The sequence below is a fragment of the Vulpes vulpes genome, chromosome 11, assembly GCF_048418805.1.
Source record: "Vulpes vulpes isolate BD-2025 chromosome 11, VulVul3, whole genome shotgun sequence".
Classification (NCBI taxonomy): Eukaryota; Metazoa; Chordata; class Mammalia; order Carnivora; family Canidae; genus Vulpes; species Vulpes vulpes.
In genome coordinates, this window is record NC_132790.1 from 7,246,427 (window position 1) to 7,266,248 (window position 19,822).

The window sequence follows — 19,822 nt, forward strand, 5'->3', positions numbered from 1 at the left end:
AAAATAAGGCTTTCCCCCTACATTTTGGTTCAAAAGGATCTGATGTGGGGCCTGAACATCCATATTTTTAACAAAAGGCCCTGTTGAGATCAGAAAACAATGAGTTAGGAACTGACTGTCTTTGTAACTATGCGTTGTATGGATGTAGTCTCCAGAATCACTCCTCCCTAGGCTGAAGGCAGCACTAAACCGCTGAGCCACCTGGGCTGCCCGGCAGTATGGTATCGATGAAGAGAGACTTACAGATCAAATGCACAGAATACAAAAACATATCCACACATACATGGCCAATTAATTTTCAACAATGATGCCATGCAATTTATGGGAAAGGAAATCATTTCAACAAAGAGAGCTAGAAAACAGTAGTATCGGGATCCCTGGGTGGCTCAGTGGTTTAGCGCCTGCCTTCAGCCCGGGGCGTGATCCTGGAGACCCGGGATCGAGTCCCACATCGGGCTCCCTGCATGGAGCCTGCTTCTCCCTCTGCCTGTCTCTGCCTCTCTCTCTGTCTCTCATGAATGAATAAATAAAATCTTAAAAAAGAAAAGAAAAGAAAATAATAGTATCTATGTTTACCTCACGCTATACACAAAAATTTGAAATGAACCACAGATCTAAATGTCAAAGCTATGACTTCAAGAAAAACACAGGAGCATTCTGTGCAACCTTGAGTAGGACAAAGAGTCCTCAAATTGGACATTTTTCTTAATAGAACAGAGACTGAGCACATTTTTATGAGTCACTGGTATTCCTTTTCTGTGAGATTCCATTCAATTCCTTGCCCAATTTTCTACTGGGTTTGTGGTCTTTTTACTTGTAGGATCCATTTATGTGTTAAGGAGATTAGATTTACGTCAGTGATAGAAACTAAATTTTTTCAGTCAGTACTTCTTATATGACTTTGCATATGGCATATGCTGCCATTTAAAAATTTATTTAAATATAGTAAAATTTATCAATCTTTCAATTCAATTGTATCAAACAATAAAGGCATCTGAATCCAAGTTCTTATTTAGACAGCCCCACTCCTCAAGTTTATAAGGAAATACACCTATGTCTCCTTCCAGTTTTTTTATCCTTTTTGTTGTTGTTGTTGCATTTAACCTTGACTCATTTAATATTTACGGTGTGTGGATTTTTTACCTTATAGTTTATTGTGTGTGTGTGTGTGTTTTTTTAACACAGAGGGCTATATACCATACACATAATTTACTGTCTCAACATAATTTACTACAATAAATTATTTCCTTAATTATATTAGATGCCATGTATTATTTGGCTTGTAACAGGATTCTCAATTCTGTTCAATTTATCTGTCCATTCAAGAACACCATTTTAATTATTGAGGCTCTATATGTGTTTTAATATTTGGTAGCACTAGTCTTCCTGTCCCTGGCTCTCTCACCCTGGTACCCTTCTATCTCAATTTTCCTTGCCATTACAACTAAAATTTTAAAATTCTAATTTAAAAAAAAAAAAACCAACCAAACTGTTAGAATTATACAATTTTGTAAAATTTATCCCATAAAAATATCAAATACACAAAAAAACCCAAAAGAATATAATTAACTCTCATGTACTTGTCATCTATTGTCAACAAATGTCAATGTTTTTGGATTACACTAAATTTTAAATTAATTTTGGGAAAACTGATTTCCTTATCGCACTGATTCTTTTTATAAGAACATGGTCTATCTTTCCATTTATTTCATCTTCCTTCTGTCTTTTAGCAGGAAAGCTGTTTGCATATAAGTTTTGTTTATTTCTAATTGTTATTTTGTAGCTCAATAATGTACTGAATTCTTTTATTATTTATCACTTTCCAGTTGATTCACTTGAGGTGCCTAGATTTGAAACATAGAATCTACCAATAGAATTCGTTTTATCTCCTTTTTAATTTATCTTCTATGTTCTTTCTCTTTTCTAATAGCACTGACTAGTACCTCTGGTAAAATATTAAATAATGGTATAATAGTGGTCATCCAAATCTTGTTTTACCTGCAGAGGAAATGTTTTTAGTATTTCCCCATTAAACGTGATACAAACTTTCAGTTGAGATAAATATACTTTATTATATAAGTTAGTGTCTATTTGTATCTTCTCATTGAAAAAAATCAAGAATGTAAACTGTATTTTGTCAAAAACTTTTGAGCATCCATATGAATATGAGCATGATTTTATGCCTTAGCTCTAAGCCCTACTCATATGATTGATTATATAACATTTTGCTCCAATTCCCTCTTGTCTGGTGTCAATACTATGACTGCTACTTTCATTTTGGGGGATGTACTTAACTATCTTTTTTTATCCTTTTAATATTTCCAAATAATTTTGTTTTAGATGTGCCTCTATAGAGTATACAGAATTAGGGGTTTTTTTGGTGATCCAAACTCAAATTCTTTTTTCTCTGAGTAGGTGAGTTTAACCTATTCACATTTGTGGATATGACAAACTTTTTGGTCATACTCTACCATTTTATGTTATCTTTTCTGTATCTGTAGTTTTTGTTTTCTTTTGTGTTTAAGTATTTCCACTACATGGTCATTTTGACTTTTTCGTAAGTATTAGTTCTTATATTTAGGAAGTTTTGTGTTTTTGTTTTAGTAGCTAACTTTGTAATTACATTATATAATACCTTTAGTTCTCTATTTTCAACACTATTTATTAATCTCCTATCATGTCTAATGATAAAATTAGTATATTTATTTATTCCTCCCCTTCCCTTTTCTCGTATTTTTTTAAATTCAAATATGTATTGATAATATGTGCAGAAAACATTGAGGTGGTCACAGAGTTAGTACACAGCTTTTTTTTTTTTTTTAATTTTTATTTATTTATGATAGTCACACACACACAGAGAGAGAGAGAGAGGCAGAGACATAAGCAGGCTCCATGCACCAGGAGCCCGATGTGGGATTTGATCCTGGGTCTCCAGGATCGCACCCTGGGCCAAAGGCAGGCGCCAAACCACTGCACCACCCAGGGATCCCCAGTACACAGCTTTAATATGTTTTTTGGAAAAGTTAGAAATCAAACCCTGTCATAGTTCAATGGCCTTGAAGGTAGGAAATGGCACTTCACTTTTTTAAAATGTCACTGTTATTAAGGTTTAATTTATATGCAATAATAAAATTCACCCTTTTTGGCCTTTTCATTGTATAATTCTATGTGATTTGACAAACACATATGCCATGTAATCACCACCAAAATCAAGATATAGACAGAATTTATCATCACAAGCCTCACCACTAAATTTTAGTCAAAAATATTATTTTAATATTAACTTTGTAGTGCTAAATGTGCTTATAATTCTTTTACTTGACTTGTCAGCTTTAAATGAGATTCCATGTATTCCTGCTATTAAAGATAATGCAACTCAAGTATATACACTTTTTCCCATCTGCCTTCTGCATTCTCTTTCCAAGTTTTGTAAGATGTATTATTTGACATTGTTAGGGTGTAAAGTATTTACATTCTATGTAGTCATCCTAAAACATAATTTGTTTTTGTCTTAATTTTAGTTATAAAAATATGTATAGGTCACAGAACATCATTCTTTTATGATGTTCTATTCCCTCCAATTTTTAACTTAAATTCCAGCTAGTTAACATACAATGCAATATTAGTTTTAGGTATAGAAATTTGTGATTATCACTTACTTATAACACCCCAGTGGTCATCACAAGTGCCCCTCGTTATACCCAGTACTTATTTAACCCATTTGCCCACCCACAGCAAATCCTTTTCTTAGTTTTCTTCTTCATCTATAGGCTAGCTGAATGTAAAACACTATAATTACTGAACACAACTAGTGCTTAGAAAATCTAAGCTAAACATAGTAGAAGCAATCTTTAGTATATACATTTTCAGTAACTTTATAAAACTATTTTTATTAGTAGTAATAGGAGTAAATGAATACCTCCAAAATACTGCAAATATGCTTGGTGAAAACAGGGAGAACAAATATTTTGGCTATGTTTTATGAAGGACTTCCTCCATACCATTGTATATATAGTGAGACATAAATTGAACCTAAATTCATGTAAAAATATCAATTGTGGTTCTTTCATGCTTCTATATGAATCTTCAATATTTTCCCTCTCTCATATTTCAGTCATTCTTTCTAAAATCTTTGCACTACTTAAATCTTTGTTTCAGAAAAACAAAGAAAACTTTGCAACAGAAAAACGAGCCCCTAGATGACTGATTAATATTCAATGGATACTCAAACACAAAATAAACTAACTAGGATACTTCACATTACTCATTTCTGCCTTTTCCTTCTTTTCTCTTAATTTTGTTAACAATCAACATTCAATAGCACTGCTTAGGCAGTTAAATGCTGACCTCTCTTCAGTACACCTCCAGATTACCTCAGTGCTAGTACTAGCTATGTAAAAATATGAAAAGAACTAGACTTAAGAGTCTCCACTTCATCCCTGGTGAGGCGAAATACTCTGCTACTCTTCCACCAACGATAACCTCATTATTTTCATGCTGTAAGTTCTTTTTTTTTTTTTTTTTAAAGATTTTATTTATTTATTCATGAGAAACACAGAGATGTGTAAGAGAGAGGCAGAGACACAGGCAGAGGGAGAAGCAGGCTCCATGCAGGGAGCCCGATGTGGGACTTGATCCCGGGACTCCAGGATCACACCTTGGGCCGAAGGCAGGGGCTAAACCGCTGAGCCACCCAGGGATCCCCCATGCTGTAAATTCTTGATGAATTTCATCGAGAATTCAATTTAAATGTATTAAGTTGCTGTCAGTCCTTCAGTAAGATCAACGAATAGCATTCAGGGAGGTATGGAAACAGTTTCCTGATTCTTCCCTAGAACTTCAAGGCAAGAATCAAGACTCAATAAAGTGCACTTTAGTAGGGAAACAAAAAAAAGGAATACAGAAAAGAAAACAAATATTGGAATTGGCAGATCTCAGTTAAAAAAAAAAACAACAGTCAAGGCTTGATCACTTAATATGTGTCCTCTAGGATGCCTTTGTTTCTCAAATTTAAAGGGCTGTTGTGAGGATTACACACGTAATAATGTAAATAAAAGTATAGTATTTGGCAGCTAGTAGACAATCAACAAATGGTAGATAATATTAGTTTCAGTCATTAAGTAGAACAGTCATTTAAAAAAAACCACTGCAATTATAGAAAAATATAGCCAACTTCTGCAGGGTAAAGTATATTTATCTAAAAATTCTAGCCAGGTTCATGTCAGAGTTCAGGAACACATCGTGAAATGCTTGCAGAAAATGTAGTGATAAAACAAATGAGTTATTTTGCAAAAGAAAGGCAAACCATTTAAAAGCTATTACAAAGGAATTCTATTATACTGGAGAATTTTCTGTGCTTTATGTTTTGGCCTCACTGATTTTTACTGTACCATAATTGCCAAAGTGATTTCACAGAATATGGATGGGCAGGAGGCACAACCGTGATCAAGTGCTTTATATCAGTAGTTCAAAATGTCTCATTTTCACCTACTTTTTTTACATAACAATTTTATTTTAAAGATTTTATTTATCTGTTTGAGACAGGGAGAGAGAGAACATGAGCGGAGGGGAGGGGCAGACAGAGAGGGAGAAGCCAACTCCCCACTGAGCAGGGAGCCCACTGTGGGCTGGATCCCAGGACCTGAGCTGAAGGCACTCAACTGCTCAACCGACTGAGCCACCCAGGCCCCCCCTTTACATAACAATTTTATCAACTCTACTCTGACTACAGAAACTATTTATTGATCTTGAAGCTTTGAGAAAGTGAAGGTGCAGGGAGAGGTGAATGAAGGGAGACAGATGCTATTCAATTCAGTTTTAATGATTTGATTCAATAATCTTACATGATGCTCTGTGTTCCAGGAGCAGTAGAGCTTGTTGAAGAGTCAAAGATGGACAAAACATAATCCCTGCCCTGAAACTGTTTGTAGCAGATGTGTTATAAAAACACCATCTTACTCCGATATACAGAATTAACATGAAAAAGCTTTTATATTTTTGGTGCATTTCATTTTATTGGTATCCAATAAAAATACTGATAATCCAGTATAAAAATACTGATTGGGTATGCTGCACTTTATAAACTTAGTAGAAATCAGTCCCTTTTTAAAGGTTCTTATTAAATCACAGAGATGACAGGTTTATGTATGTAGTGAAGTCATGGAAAATTTTCCAGTGAAGTAGGTCATTTCCAACCTAGTATGAGATACTCTACTGAACAATAAAAAAAAAAGACAAGAAAAGAAAAAACAGAGAGCTAAATGCCATAAGGATTAAAAATCAAAAGGAGTTTGTTAGATTTTGATTTCAACATCAAATAGCTTCCAAAGCTAGTACTACCATTAGTATTTTTATACAAAGCATTCTTGAAAATACCATTAACTTGGGAGTCCGGCATATCTTCTATAATGTCCTACTATCAACAATATAGTAAACGACTGTCTTCAAGCTTCATCTAATGGAAACATCTTTCATTTCTATTGGGAACTTTTTCAGTCATGCATAGTTTATTTGAAATCCAAAGGTTCACTTGGTTCTGCCAGACTAAAATTACATTATTAAAACTAGAATTTTATACTCACCCGATCCTCCTTTTGCCAAGTACTTGTTCTTTGCATAAAGGACAGAATCTAACATAGATTCAAAAAGAAGAAAATAGCCCTGCATAAAAAACATAAAAAAGTATTTTAGAAATATAGAATCAATATCCTCATAAGTACATCAATGTAAATATCTGGGCTACTCTTTTTATAAAAGGTGTGTTTTTTTTTTTGTCTCTGCCATATAATTTTCTGCAAAGTCTGAAATTACTTTTTACATTAAATTTTCCAAGTACCCTTAAAAAATCAGGCCAGGGTATAAAATGGACCCAGAAAGTTTATTACAGTCGAATGTACTAAACCTTCTTAATCTGTACTTCCACTTTCTAGACAATTGTTTCTTCCTTATTAAAAGGAAAACCGGAGACAGAAATTGCTAATGTATCCTATAACTCCCTGGAATATTGCAATATTAATCTAAACATTGGTTCTCAACCAGATTTTGCCCCCTGGAGGACATCTGGCTATATCTAATGTCATTTTTGACTGTCACAACTCGGGGGTGGGGGGGAGGAGGGTGCTATCGGCATCTAGTAAGGTAAAGCCAAGAGATGCTGATAAACATCCTACAAATGCACAGAAAGCTCCAAAAAAGAACTGTCCAGCCCCCAATGTTGATAGGGCTAAGGTTAAGAAACCTTAGACTAGAACAACATTTCTCAAAGAGCTTCCTGCCCAATGACTTTCTTTTTTGTTAAAACAAACAAAACTAAACAAAACAAGGAAAGGAGGGAATCTTTAAGAAACACCGGATGCTTTACCCTCGTCTTGAGATTCATAACGCACATTATTAGCACATTAATAGTTCTGGCAAGTGTCATGGTAGAGAGGACTATGGTAAAGAGGACTAGTGAATAAATCTTAACTATATGCCACCCACTTTTTGACTATAAACCTCCCTTCCCCCCTATTTTATACCTATCAATGTCTTACACAACTAGTGTTCTATGTTCATGAAATACATCCCTGGAGTACTCCAGATTTTAGAGACCAGTAATGAATCCTCTACCAAGAAAGGATAATCATAGCACAGGTGAAAAGAAAATTTACCACTACCGCTATCGTGAGAGTGAGAGCTCAATGACCGCTTGAGTCAATCTTTCTCCTTCTAGAGCCTACCCCTCAACTACCCAGAGCAGCAGGAAAAGTCAAGTACTCAGCACAGTGCTTAGCACATAAAACACTTTCTTAAAGCTTAGAATGAACCAACACGAATTCTGCCCTAATGACTGCATTCTAAATAAAAACTGTTCTCATTTACTCATTTGTTCTGTGTACAATAAACTGTTTTTACAGGATAAATGGAATACTCTATAACCACATGAACAAAGACTTTTTAAAGGGGTCTCTAGGAGAAGAAAAACCTACAAACCTGGGATGGATAATTTTCAAGAGAGATTAACAGCAGATTTAAATTTATAGACAATTACAGCTCACAAGCTTCAATCACTTTAAAAAACCTAATTAAACTACCACTAGCAAGTCTACACTGATGTTTACCCATTCCCAGCAACACAGCAATTCAGTGAGAAGAAAATACTTGCCTACAAAAGAAAGATTTAGCAACAAAGCCCTTTTATTAATTTGTTTATAGTAGGAAAATTAAGGATTTGGTGGAAACTATTCTTCTGGTTAGAGTATCTTAGTAGTATGTCTACTCTTACAAGTTTGTTCACTATTAATATCATCTGTATACTGAAACAACAAGGAACTTCTGGAAGTCAGTAAGAAATCTTTAGCAATCTGACCTAATTCATTTAGATCTCTGCACACTACTACTTATAAATAAGCATTCATCTGTTGATTAAAGCGTATTTTAATTGATCCCAAGCAATTATTAAAAGAGAAGGTTTTTTTTTAAGATTTTTATTTATTTATTCATGAGAGACAGAGAGAGAGAGGCAGAGACATAGACAGAGGGAGAAGCAGGCTCCTCACAAGGAGCCTGATGTGGGACTCGATCCCTGGACCTGGGATCATGCCCTGAGTGGAAGGCAGATGCTCACTCGCTGAGCTACCCAGGCGTCCCAAAAGAGAAGTCTTCTATCTTTTCACAGACTAGCCAAAACTATGTATATGTGTGCACACACAAAGAAAAAAAGATCAGCTGGTAAAACATGTTAATAGATTGGGGAAAAAACAGTCCCTATTTGCAAGATTACCGCATGTTAAAACATTAAAATAAAGTTAAATTAATTCATATTTTGATACAAACTAAGAATTCATTATAGTCCAGTCTTCTTTGGAAGGAGGCAAAAAAAAAAATTAGTTTGTCACTGACTTGGCACTGTGTCAACAGTTTCTAATATTAACTTTCACAGCAGTTGGCAAAAAATCTAAGTGTTTTGCTTCCTATGTCTAAACTCTGTCTTACTTCCATGTACTACAAATAAACTAAAAGCCTTTCCATCAGTAATTAAAAGTAGCTCCTTCTTGGGCGGGCCGGGTGGCTCAGCAGTTTGGCGTCGCTTTTGGTCTGGGGCATGATCCTGGAGACCTGGGATGGAGTCCCACCCATGTCAGGGTTCCCTGCATGGAGCCTGCTTCTTCCTCTACCTGTGTCTCTGCCTCTGTCTCTCATGAATAAATAAAATCTTTAAAAAAATTTTTTTTAAAGTAGCTCCTTCTAACAACATGCTTATTTACTGTATTTATGATAAAGTTATTATTAACCACCCAGAGATTAAATTGCAACATATTTTAAACTGGTGCTATGGTCAGTACTAATAGTATAGTGATGAAAAAGGTGCACTCCTGTATTTAAGTCTCAGAGGAGTGCCTTTCTCTTTCTTTTTAGAGATTTTATTTATTTGAGAGAAAGCATGAACATGGGGGTGGGGGGAGTGGAGAGTGGGGAGGAGAGTATGAGGAAGAAGCAGGAACTTATTAAGAAATTTCTGAATGAATACAAGAATAAGAGTTACTAATATCACACATCATCATATTTGTTAAAATCAAACAGCACCTGCCTTTTGTTATTTTTCTGGGACAAAATAAAGCTGGTTATTTTAAGAACCTCTCCCCCTCTTATTTAAAATAGGCTCCATGGAGCCCAATGTGGGTCCTGAACTCAAAACCACGAGAAGAAGATCTGCCTGAGCTGAGATCTAGAGTTGGATGCTTACCCTACTGAACCACCCAGATGCCCCTAAAACTTATTTTTAAATGCTGTTTTGTTTTTTAAAATTAAAATTCTCATATAGTAGTGATAACTGTTGAGTTTTATTGTATTAAGTATCTTTACAAGGATTAACTTTTATTTCTTCTCTAAAGCACTTTGTTATTTCCACTTAACTGATAAGGAAATTAAGGTTTACAAACGTTAATTTATTATTATTATTATTATTTTAAATTTATTTATTACAGACACACACACACACACACACACACAGAGAGAGAGAGAGAGAGAGAGAGAGAGAGAGAGAGAGGCAGAGACACAGGCAGAGGGAGAAGCAGGCTCCATGCACCGGGAGCCCGACGTGGGATTCGATCCCGGGTCTCCAGGATCGTGCCCTGGGCTAAAGGCAGGTGCCAAACCGCTGTGCCACCCAGGGATCCCTACAAACGTTCAATAGCTTAAAACCATAGTATTTTAAAAAAACAGCTCATAATCACAAAAATAGTTGAATGACTTAGAATCTGAACCTTGGTCTTAGGTATAACTACAGTCATGTTCTGAATAACTATACTATGTTGCTTCTTAAATTGATTTACCTAATTGAAAATAAGATTTAGTATTTGTATTATACCACCTTTGGAATTAAGGACTCAAATGTTCTGAAATGAAAAATTTCTCATAAAGCATATTAAACAAGATTAGAATTTATAATAGGTATATGATTCATAATATTTCAGAGTGATAGCTTAGTTTCCAACTGGCTCTTAGCCACCATCCATTATGAAAATTATCAGTTTAGAAAAACAATGCAAATATTAGAATATATGTAGAATCAATATACGACATCTGTGAGATAAATTAATACATCTAGCTTAAAATATGAGCAGATGAAGAGATTCATATATGTACTGCTGTTGTCCTTTCTCTCAACTTTCCACTTTGCTAAACTTCATTTTACTATAGGCTCCCTAAGAGATAGAATAGCCTTTCATTTCCTGGGAACTGTCCTTGGTTCTGAACCAAGTCATTTATTACTGATATCAGAAGGCGATGCTCCAAATGCCCAGCTCATCTGCAGTGTAATTCAGACTGTAATTTCACAGGCTGCTGCCTCACCTGTAGGGGTGCCATCTGGAAGAGAATTATACCCAATATTTTCTCCCATGATGCTCATGGGGCACTCTTCTTTCCAAAGTGACATTTACTTTTTAAAATTAAAATTTTCATTTATACTTCAAAAATTAATTACTACAAAAGGAACACATTGGATCAAATCAGGGACAGAGACATTAACATTACTCACTGAAATGGGAACCTTATTTTTAAAATGTCTTCTCATATCTTCTTGGAATAAATTAATGATAAAAGACTAATGATAAATGATACCTTCAGTATAAGGTTTTCCCTACTTTTTATTTTTTTTTAGTATGAATAGGTGAGTTACTGATATACTCTCAGGCAGAATTAATGAGACAAAAAAGAGGCAGAAGTTACAAATAAAAAGAGTGACAAATACTCGATTATTGAATTTATATAAAGATAAAAATAAAAGATTACCTCTAACAAATAAGCAAGGCTACAAAATCTAAACCCAATTTTTAGTATATTTCTGAAGCATAAGTATTTCATGATAGTTTTTTCCAATACTACTCTCAATTCTGTAAAATTTACTGTAGATATAACTGATCAGGACTACTAGTTAGTAGTTAGTTGTTAGTTGAAAACAATACGTTTTAAGAAAAAAATACAAATGTAGATTTGTTTACTAATACCCTTTAAGAGTGAATGTATGAATTAAGATCTTCACAATCTTCCTTGTAGAAATCATACTCAACGGATTCCATGTAATTTCCAGTTTTGGTTATTTTAAAAAAGAATCTAAAGGTATCTTGCCAAGTGGAGAATCTCTGAATTCTTTAATCCTCTGCTTCCCACTTCTAGTCTGTCACGAATATTTTACTCACTACTTTATTCAACAAGTATCTTTTTTATGATCTTGTTCAACAGTCTATGTTAATATTAACTGATAATATATAAAGAAGCAGGGAAACAAACACAATAAGCTCTTGGTAAACATGTAACTATTAGGAGCAAAAGAGGAGCAGCACACCAAAGGTAATTTATCAGCTTTAAGTGTTTAGTCATTGAATCCTGCACATTATAAAGAATGCAGAACATCATTAATTCGATGAATTAAATGCAGACTGGTTAAGGAAGTATCTATTGTATATATCTATTGTATATCTGTGTGACAAAACATATTTTTAATGATGACATCTTTTAAGGAAAATCTTCCTTGATGTCTCATACTAGGTCAGGGGTCCTTTATAATATGACCTTATTTAGAAGTTATTATCAATGCATATAAATAACAACTTTAGAGCAGGGTTTCTCAACCATGGCACTACTGATATTTGGGCCAGATAGTATTTTATCATAGAGGCAATCCTGTTCATTGTACGATGTTCAGCAGTACCCCTGGCTTCTACCTACCAAAGGCCACCAGCACTCTTTCTCATCCCTAATTCATCCCTAACTGCCTGCTGTAGAAACCTAAGATGTTTCCAGACATTTCCCAATGCCCAAATATCCCTAGGTAGGTGAAACTGGATGCCCTTCACCACTGAAAACCACTGCTCTAGAGATATCAAAAAAGTACTCAGATAAGCATTTTCTCCTAATCTACAGTGCTCTTCGCTAAAAATGTACAAAACTTTAGTTTTTACAGGATATCATGTAACCTCTATTTCACCATTATATTTATTATAGCCGTATACGCTGAAAACCTGAACTGTATAGTTTTTTCAATGATTCCCCAGTCTATCCCTTGACTCTTTCAACTTAAAATGTGCCAGTACTAATGAATGTGATAATGAAGTTACTGAGATTTTAAAAACTGTAAAATCCTTTTGGGTAACATACTTTCTTACTGACAGTTCTACAATGACTGAGACATATTACAATTACACACTTGGTAAGGTGCTTGAGATATCAAGCAACAAGAATACCTGTATACTCTGCATTTATTTACTATAGAATGGGTAAGAAAAAAATACATGTAAATGTACACACACAAAGACATCTTTTCAATGTTTCACATCTTTGGCTAAGATAAATTTCTTTAAAGCAGGATTTCTGGATTAAAGGACATGCACATATAAGATTTTGATCCGTTATCATTAAACTGCCTTAGAATGACTGACAATTTTTATTCCCACAACTGTCTAAGGAAATTAAAATTCAGAACCTCTGCTCATCTAAAAACATAAAAAGAATTAAAAAGTCAGAGTCTGAAAAGATATCAAACACACACCTATCTTTACCTCCCACAAAGAATAATCATTAAGAAAACACAGGCAATCCAAAGGAAAATGGACAAAGAATTATACAGAATTACTCCACAAAACAGGAAATCCAAAGAGCCAATAATCACATATAGAGATGGTGAACTTCACTAGTAATTCAAACACAAATAGAAAGTACTACTGACTAGTGGAGTGGCTAGTCATACAATGTCCAGCGTTGACAAGTCTATGGAACAATAAATAAAAATTTTACTACTTTGGAGAAGTTTGGCATTATCTAGTAAAGCACAAGAGCAGCACACCTTGTTATCTGGCAATTCTAATTCTAAATATAGATGTAGAAAAGCATGCTTAAGTGTAACAGTATACATGTACCTGTATATGACAGCACTATTATTTGTCATGGTAAAAGAACTAGAAATGATCCAGTGTCCATCAAGTACAGAATAATCAACACAACAGAATATACAGAAATGAACAGAATCTATACAATAGAATATACAGAAATGAACAATCTATACAATAGAATATACAGAAATGAAGATGAACAAATTATCCACACTGGCAATATTGATGAATGTTATAAACATGACTTAGTGAAGTATGCAAAAAGCTATTTCTTTACACAAAAAGATACTCAGGTTTTTTTTTTTAATTTTTTTAAATTTTATTTATTATTTATGATAGGCACACAGTGAGAGAGAGAGAAGCAGAGACACAGGCAGAGGGAGAAGCAGGCTCCATGCACCGGGAGCCCGACGTGGGATTCGATCCCGGGTCTCCAGGATCGTGCCCTGGGCCAAAGGCAGGCGCTAAACCGCTGCGCCACCCAGGGATCCCGATACTCAGGTTTTGATTACATTTATATAAATCTCAAAAACTGGAAAATATACAAACTATACTGGTTTGGAATGTAAATATAAGTGGCAAAAACATACAGAAAGTATGTGAATGATTACCACAGAGGTCAGAAGAGTGGTAACCTCTCTGTGGTCAGAAAGAAGTTCTAATAGATAGAATAAAAAGATGTTAAGAGATATTTGAAAAGATATATAAGAAAGACATCTGAAGGCGAAGGTAGTATATACAGATATCTGAGAAAGTTGAAAAGATACTTGACAGCTGCTTTCTATATTTTGATACAGGTGTTCATTATATAACTATTTCTTACAGTGTCTATAAGTTTATGCAATCTTCTGTGCATGTTATATTTCATAACTTATTAAAGGGAAGATTTATATTAATTATTATCTAACATGCAATAGTCTAGGAGAAGGCAAAAGGAACACACACTCCAATCTGTTTATAAATGTTTAGAACACGTCTGGAATAGTACAGAATTAATTAGAAAAATGGTAAAGGACCAAAAATAATATCAGGGACAAAGAACAATAATGATAAAGAAGCCAAACTATCAGTAACATGTAACAATTCTAATGTGCATGCACCTAACAACCACATAAAACTATCTGAGGCAAAAACTGACAGAATGAAATGAGAAACAACTCCCGAACTATAGGTAGAAACGCGTTATTCTTCTTTTAATAGTTAATAGAACAGGTAAACTTAAAATAATAAACACTTAAAAGATCTGAGTCATATTATCAACCAATTTGACTCAATTGACAATTATGTGACAGCAATTCAACAATAGCAGAATACACATTCATTTATATGATGAATGTGGAACATTTCAACAAAAAAGAACCATATTCTGGACCATGAAACAAGTGTGAACAAATTTAATGTAGTGACAACATATACAGTATGTCCTATGATATCGATCAAATTAAACCATAAATCAGTAACAGAAAGATACCAAAAAAATTTCCAAATGCTTAGAAATTAAACACACTTCTAAATAATTCACTCATCAAAGCAGAGATTACAGAGTAATATTTGGAGCTGAACAAAAAATTTGTGGGATGCACCTACAGTAGTCCTAACAGGAAATTCATAGATTTAAAAGAGATGAAAAAAGCAAGATGTAGAATACACAAAATATGCGCTTACCCTACATTAAATACAAGGGAGGGGCTTGTCATCTACGTTGTTCACTGCTTATCCTGCCTAGAATAGCATCAGGAACACAGCAGCCACACTATATTTGTTAAATAAATGAATGTTGTAAGGGTTAGAGATATATGTTATAACTTATAATGTTTCAGAGGAAGGATACACTAGAAATGGGTAACAGATTTTGTTGGAAATTCAGTGTAGGTCCTGAGTGGTAGGGTAAAGACAAGATGAAATTTGCAATCCTGTGTATTATAAGTCAAAAAGCAATTAATAAAACTTTACGTGTATATAACAAATATTTGTTAGAGCAGCTCCTATTTCATTATTTCACTTGATCATTACCTTCCATGTAAGAAGAATGAAAATAATAGTAGTACCTACCATATATTAAGCAACTATTATGTGCTTGCTACTCTCCTGCAAAACTATTTCCTCTTCTTTTAAGATTTTATTTATTTCTTCATGAAAGACACAGATAGAGAGAGAGGCAGAGACATAGGCAGAGACATAGGCAGAGGAGAAGCAGGCTCCATGAAGGAAGCCTGATGTGGGACTTGATCCCGGGGCCCCAGGATCACATGCCCTGAGCCAAAGGCAGACGTTCAACCACTGAGCCACTCAGGTGTCCCCTTCCTTCTTCTTATATCTTACAACAAGTTCTCACTTTTTTTAGAAATTTATTTTTTTAAGATATATTTATTTATTCATGAGAGACAGAGAGAGAGAGAGAGAGAGAGAGAGAGGCAGAGACACAGGCAGAGGGAGAAGCAGGCTCCATGCCGGGAGCCCAATGCAGGACTGGATCCTGGGACTCCAGGATCGCACCCTGGGCCAAAGGCAGGCGCTAAACCACTGAGCCACCCAGGGATCCCCAAGTTCTCACTTTTTAATGCCATGGACTTTTGGAGAACTTAAAAGCACAGGAGATAATTCCTTCTGCAAATTCTTCTAAAGTCTGAAAAACTTCTATCAGTTTAAAAAGTCTTTCCTCCACTAGATGGCACTCTCACTTAATGAACAGAAGACTGACAGTCAAATTGGTTCTTTTCTTCAAACTGCAACAAATGGTCCAATAAGGAAGCCTATCAAAGGCAAATCTGTAGATATGCAGGTAGCTCAGTTGACTGAGTGTCTGATTCTTGGTTTCATCTCAGGTCAAGATCTCAGGGCTGTGAGATGGAGCCCAACAGCAGGCTTCAGACTCACTGGGGAGTCTGTTTGAGATTCCTTCCCTCTCCCTCTTCCTTTGCTCCTCCCTCTGCTTATGTACCCCCGCCTCTCAATAAAAACATAAATCTTAAAAAAAAAAAAAAAAAGGCAACTGAATCATCTCAAGATCTTTCCAAATGTATATACAGGTCTTACTCCAGAGTTACAGAACAGGTTCCAAGGATAAGGGCATGAAATGCAATATTAATTTTTTACTTTTTAAAAAACACTTTATCCAACATGTGGCTCAAACTCACAACCCTGAGATTGAGTTGCATGCTCTACAAGCTAAGCCAGCCAAGTTCTCAATGAATATTAATTTTTAAAACCGTGTTCCCAATCTCCAGTTGAAAAAAATCATTAATTGTAATTGGTCTACTTTAAAAATTACAACTAAAGCATTAGCTAGCACTTTTGTTTAAGAGAATTATATTAGAGTACATACACACACACATATATCAATGTATAAAGTATGCTAACCATTGCATAACATAAGAGTGAAAATATAAATACATATATATCTAATATTTCAAATAAAAGCTTAAAAAAAGGTGATCTATTCAACTAAGGAACAAAAGAAATGGAATCACATCATTTCTTCAAAATTATAACACAAAATTAAACTAAACAAATAAAAAAGCAATATCCCTTTAAGAACAAGGAAATAAATCTGATTGAATGTCAAATTGGTTACCTAACCAGTGAAAAGAATTACTCCAAAAATGAATTTCAAACACAGTATTTAGACTGTGCATTTCCCATAAGATATATTCTAGAACAATAGAAACTACAAAGAAATCTTCAACTGCATTTAGAAGCCTTATTGTTAGTAGTAAAGGTGGTATAAAATTTGTGAAACTACCTTAAGTAAGTACATGATAAAGCAAATAAGTAATTAGCATTATCTTAGGATAATGCTATACAGAAGAAATACAAATATAAAATTAAAAACTTTAAGTAAAAATTCCATAATCTTAATTTGGAAAAATCAGTATAAGCTCATAATTTTTCATATTAAAAAATAGCTACATTTGTCCACTAAAAAAAAAAAAAATACATACAAGCAATGACATTCCAGTGACAATTCATTACTCTGAAAATGGCAAATAAATAGAAAATATTGAGATTTCATTCTATTTTTCCTATTCAAACTATAGTTCATAACCAAATATTTGATGAGAGAAAGTATTTCTGGAATAATTTCAGCTAATGAATAGAGAATAAATGGTACATGTAGAATATCACAATTTTGCAACTTTTAATGAAATAATGAATCCAAGATATTATTTTCAATGGCTTCTAAAACCTTCAGGTAGGTTGTTTTTGTTTTTGTTTTAAGATTTTATTTATTTGAGAGACAGCAAGATCAGGAGGGAGTTGGGGGAGGGAGAGGGAGAAGCAGATTCCCCACTGACCAGGGAACCCAATGTGGGCCTCGATCCCAGGACCCTGGGATCATGACCTGAGCCAAAAGCAGAAGCTTAACCAAACTGAGCCACTCAGGTGCCCCTAAAACCACTGAGTAGGTTTACAATAAATAGATTAGGCTGACAACTCCAGGAGCCACTGATCAACCTTAACATAAAAAAAAGAGACAACCAGACACCCGAGTCCGTTGATTCAATGCAACAGAAAATAACCACCACTGCTCCCCATGAAATATTCTGGGGGGAAAAACAACTTTAATTTGTTAACCCTCTATTTGTGGACCCTAGACTTCTGGTTTACAAAAAGTACAGGGGATAGAAAAACAGGTTAAATGACACCATGAGAATGCCATCATTAAAATCTAGAATGTAGAAAATTCTACAGGACAACTGACCCAGTTCCTTCAAAGAATGGTACAAAGAAAAAAAAAAAAAAGGAGGAGGTGAACCTATAGACGATAGATTTTAGACTAGATAGCAAAGCATGATCCATAACAACAAAAATTGATAAATTGGACTTGATTAAAACTAAAAACTTTCACCTTGTGAAAGGCCTTGTTAAGGGGACTGGCTATAGCTTGAGAAAAGTATTTGCAAACCACATATCCAATACAGAACTAGTGAAAAAGAACTATCAAACTCAGCAGTAAATAAACAATCCAATTAGAAACTGAGCAAAGAACACAGACGTTTTACCGAAGATACAGAGGGAAAAAATATATATGAAAAGATATTTAACATCATTATCCATTAGGAAAATGCAAATTAAAATCACAATGAGATATCACTGCACATTTATCAGTAAAAAATAGTGACAATATACAATGGTGGCAAGAATGTAGATGGATGTTGCCAGTGGAACAGTTACACACGGCTGTAAGAATATAAAATACTACAGCCCCTCTGGAAAGAGTATGCCAGTACCTTATGGAACTAAACATGCAATTACCATATGACTAGCTACGGGGCTATATATATCTGAGAGAAATGAAAACTGATGTTTACACAAAATTATACACACAAATGTTCATATAGCGTTATTTGTAATAGCTCCAAACTGGATATTCTTCAAAAGTGAAATGGTTAAAACAACTTTGGTATATCCATCCCATGGAATACTACTCAGAAATAAGGGAGAGACTATTAATATGTACAATAATTTGGATGAATCTCCAGGGAAAGTGAAAAAAGTCAATCCAAAAAGGTCACACACTGTACAATTCCATCTCATTCTTGAAATGACAAAATTATACAAATTGAAAAAAGATTAGCGGTTGCCAGAAATCAAGGCTGGGGACTAAAAGAGAGAGTGTGTGGCCATAGAAGGATAAAAGGAGGGCTCCTTGTAGTGATGAAACTGTTCTATATCCCATGGTATCAGTATCAACATCCTGGTTGCACTTTTTTGCACCATAGTTTTTCCAGATATTATCATTGAGAGAAACTGTTAAGAGTACAAGGCATCTCTGTATTATTTCTTACCACTGCACGTGATATAATCTAAAATTATCTCAAAATAAAAAGCTTAAAAAATTTTATGAAACAAATTTATCAAATGCAACATGCAGACATAACTCAGATCCTGATTCAAAGAAATCAAATGTAAAATATATATATATATATAAAATTCACGAAGCAATCAGGGTAGTGTGAATAGACTGATTATTAGGATTTTTTCTTTATAATATGGAATTGCAGCTGTATCAGTAATTCTGTTAGTCTCAACGACACAACGAATAAAGGTATAATAAATATACAAACATTTTTAAAAGTTCTTAGTTAAATATAGCAAAAAAATACAATAGTGCAAAGATAAAAATGGTAAAATATTGATAATTGTTGAAGCTAGGTGATAGGTGCAAAACGTTCACTGAAACATTCATTCTAAATTTTTTACATTAGAAATTTTCCCTAATAAAATGTTTTTAAAAATTAAGAACAATAAATGATAGTGGACTGCATCTATAAATGTCCCAGCTACACAGCAAAATCAAATGCCAAATTATTTGGGGGTAAAACCCAAGCACCAAAGAATTTTCCACAGATAAAGTTCCTTAGAAAATATACAACGGAATATCAAATATCAAATAGCACTCAAATAAACAAGCACCAAGCACTAAGCACTAGGAATGAAGGCCAGTAGGA

At 34.3% G+C, this 19,822-nt stretch overlaps 1 protein-coding gene across 3 annotated transcripts in view; it reads right to left on the reverse strand.

Annotated features, from left to right (window-relative positions):
• Window positions 1-19,822, reverse strand: part of PRMT3 (protein arginine methyltransferase 3) — a 122,600-nt gene that overhangs the window by 50,708 nt on the left and 52,070 nt on the right. For all 3 annotated transcript variants that reach the window (XM_072725398.1, XM_072725397.1, XM_072725395.1), the window contains one exon: window positions 6,582-6,660. In XM_072725398.1, the coding sequence (XP_072581499.1) occupies window positions 6,582-6,660 (79 nt within the window). The remainder of the gene's footprint in view (window positions 1-6,581; window positions 6,661-19,822) is intronic.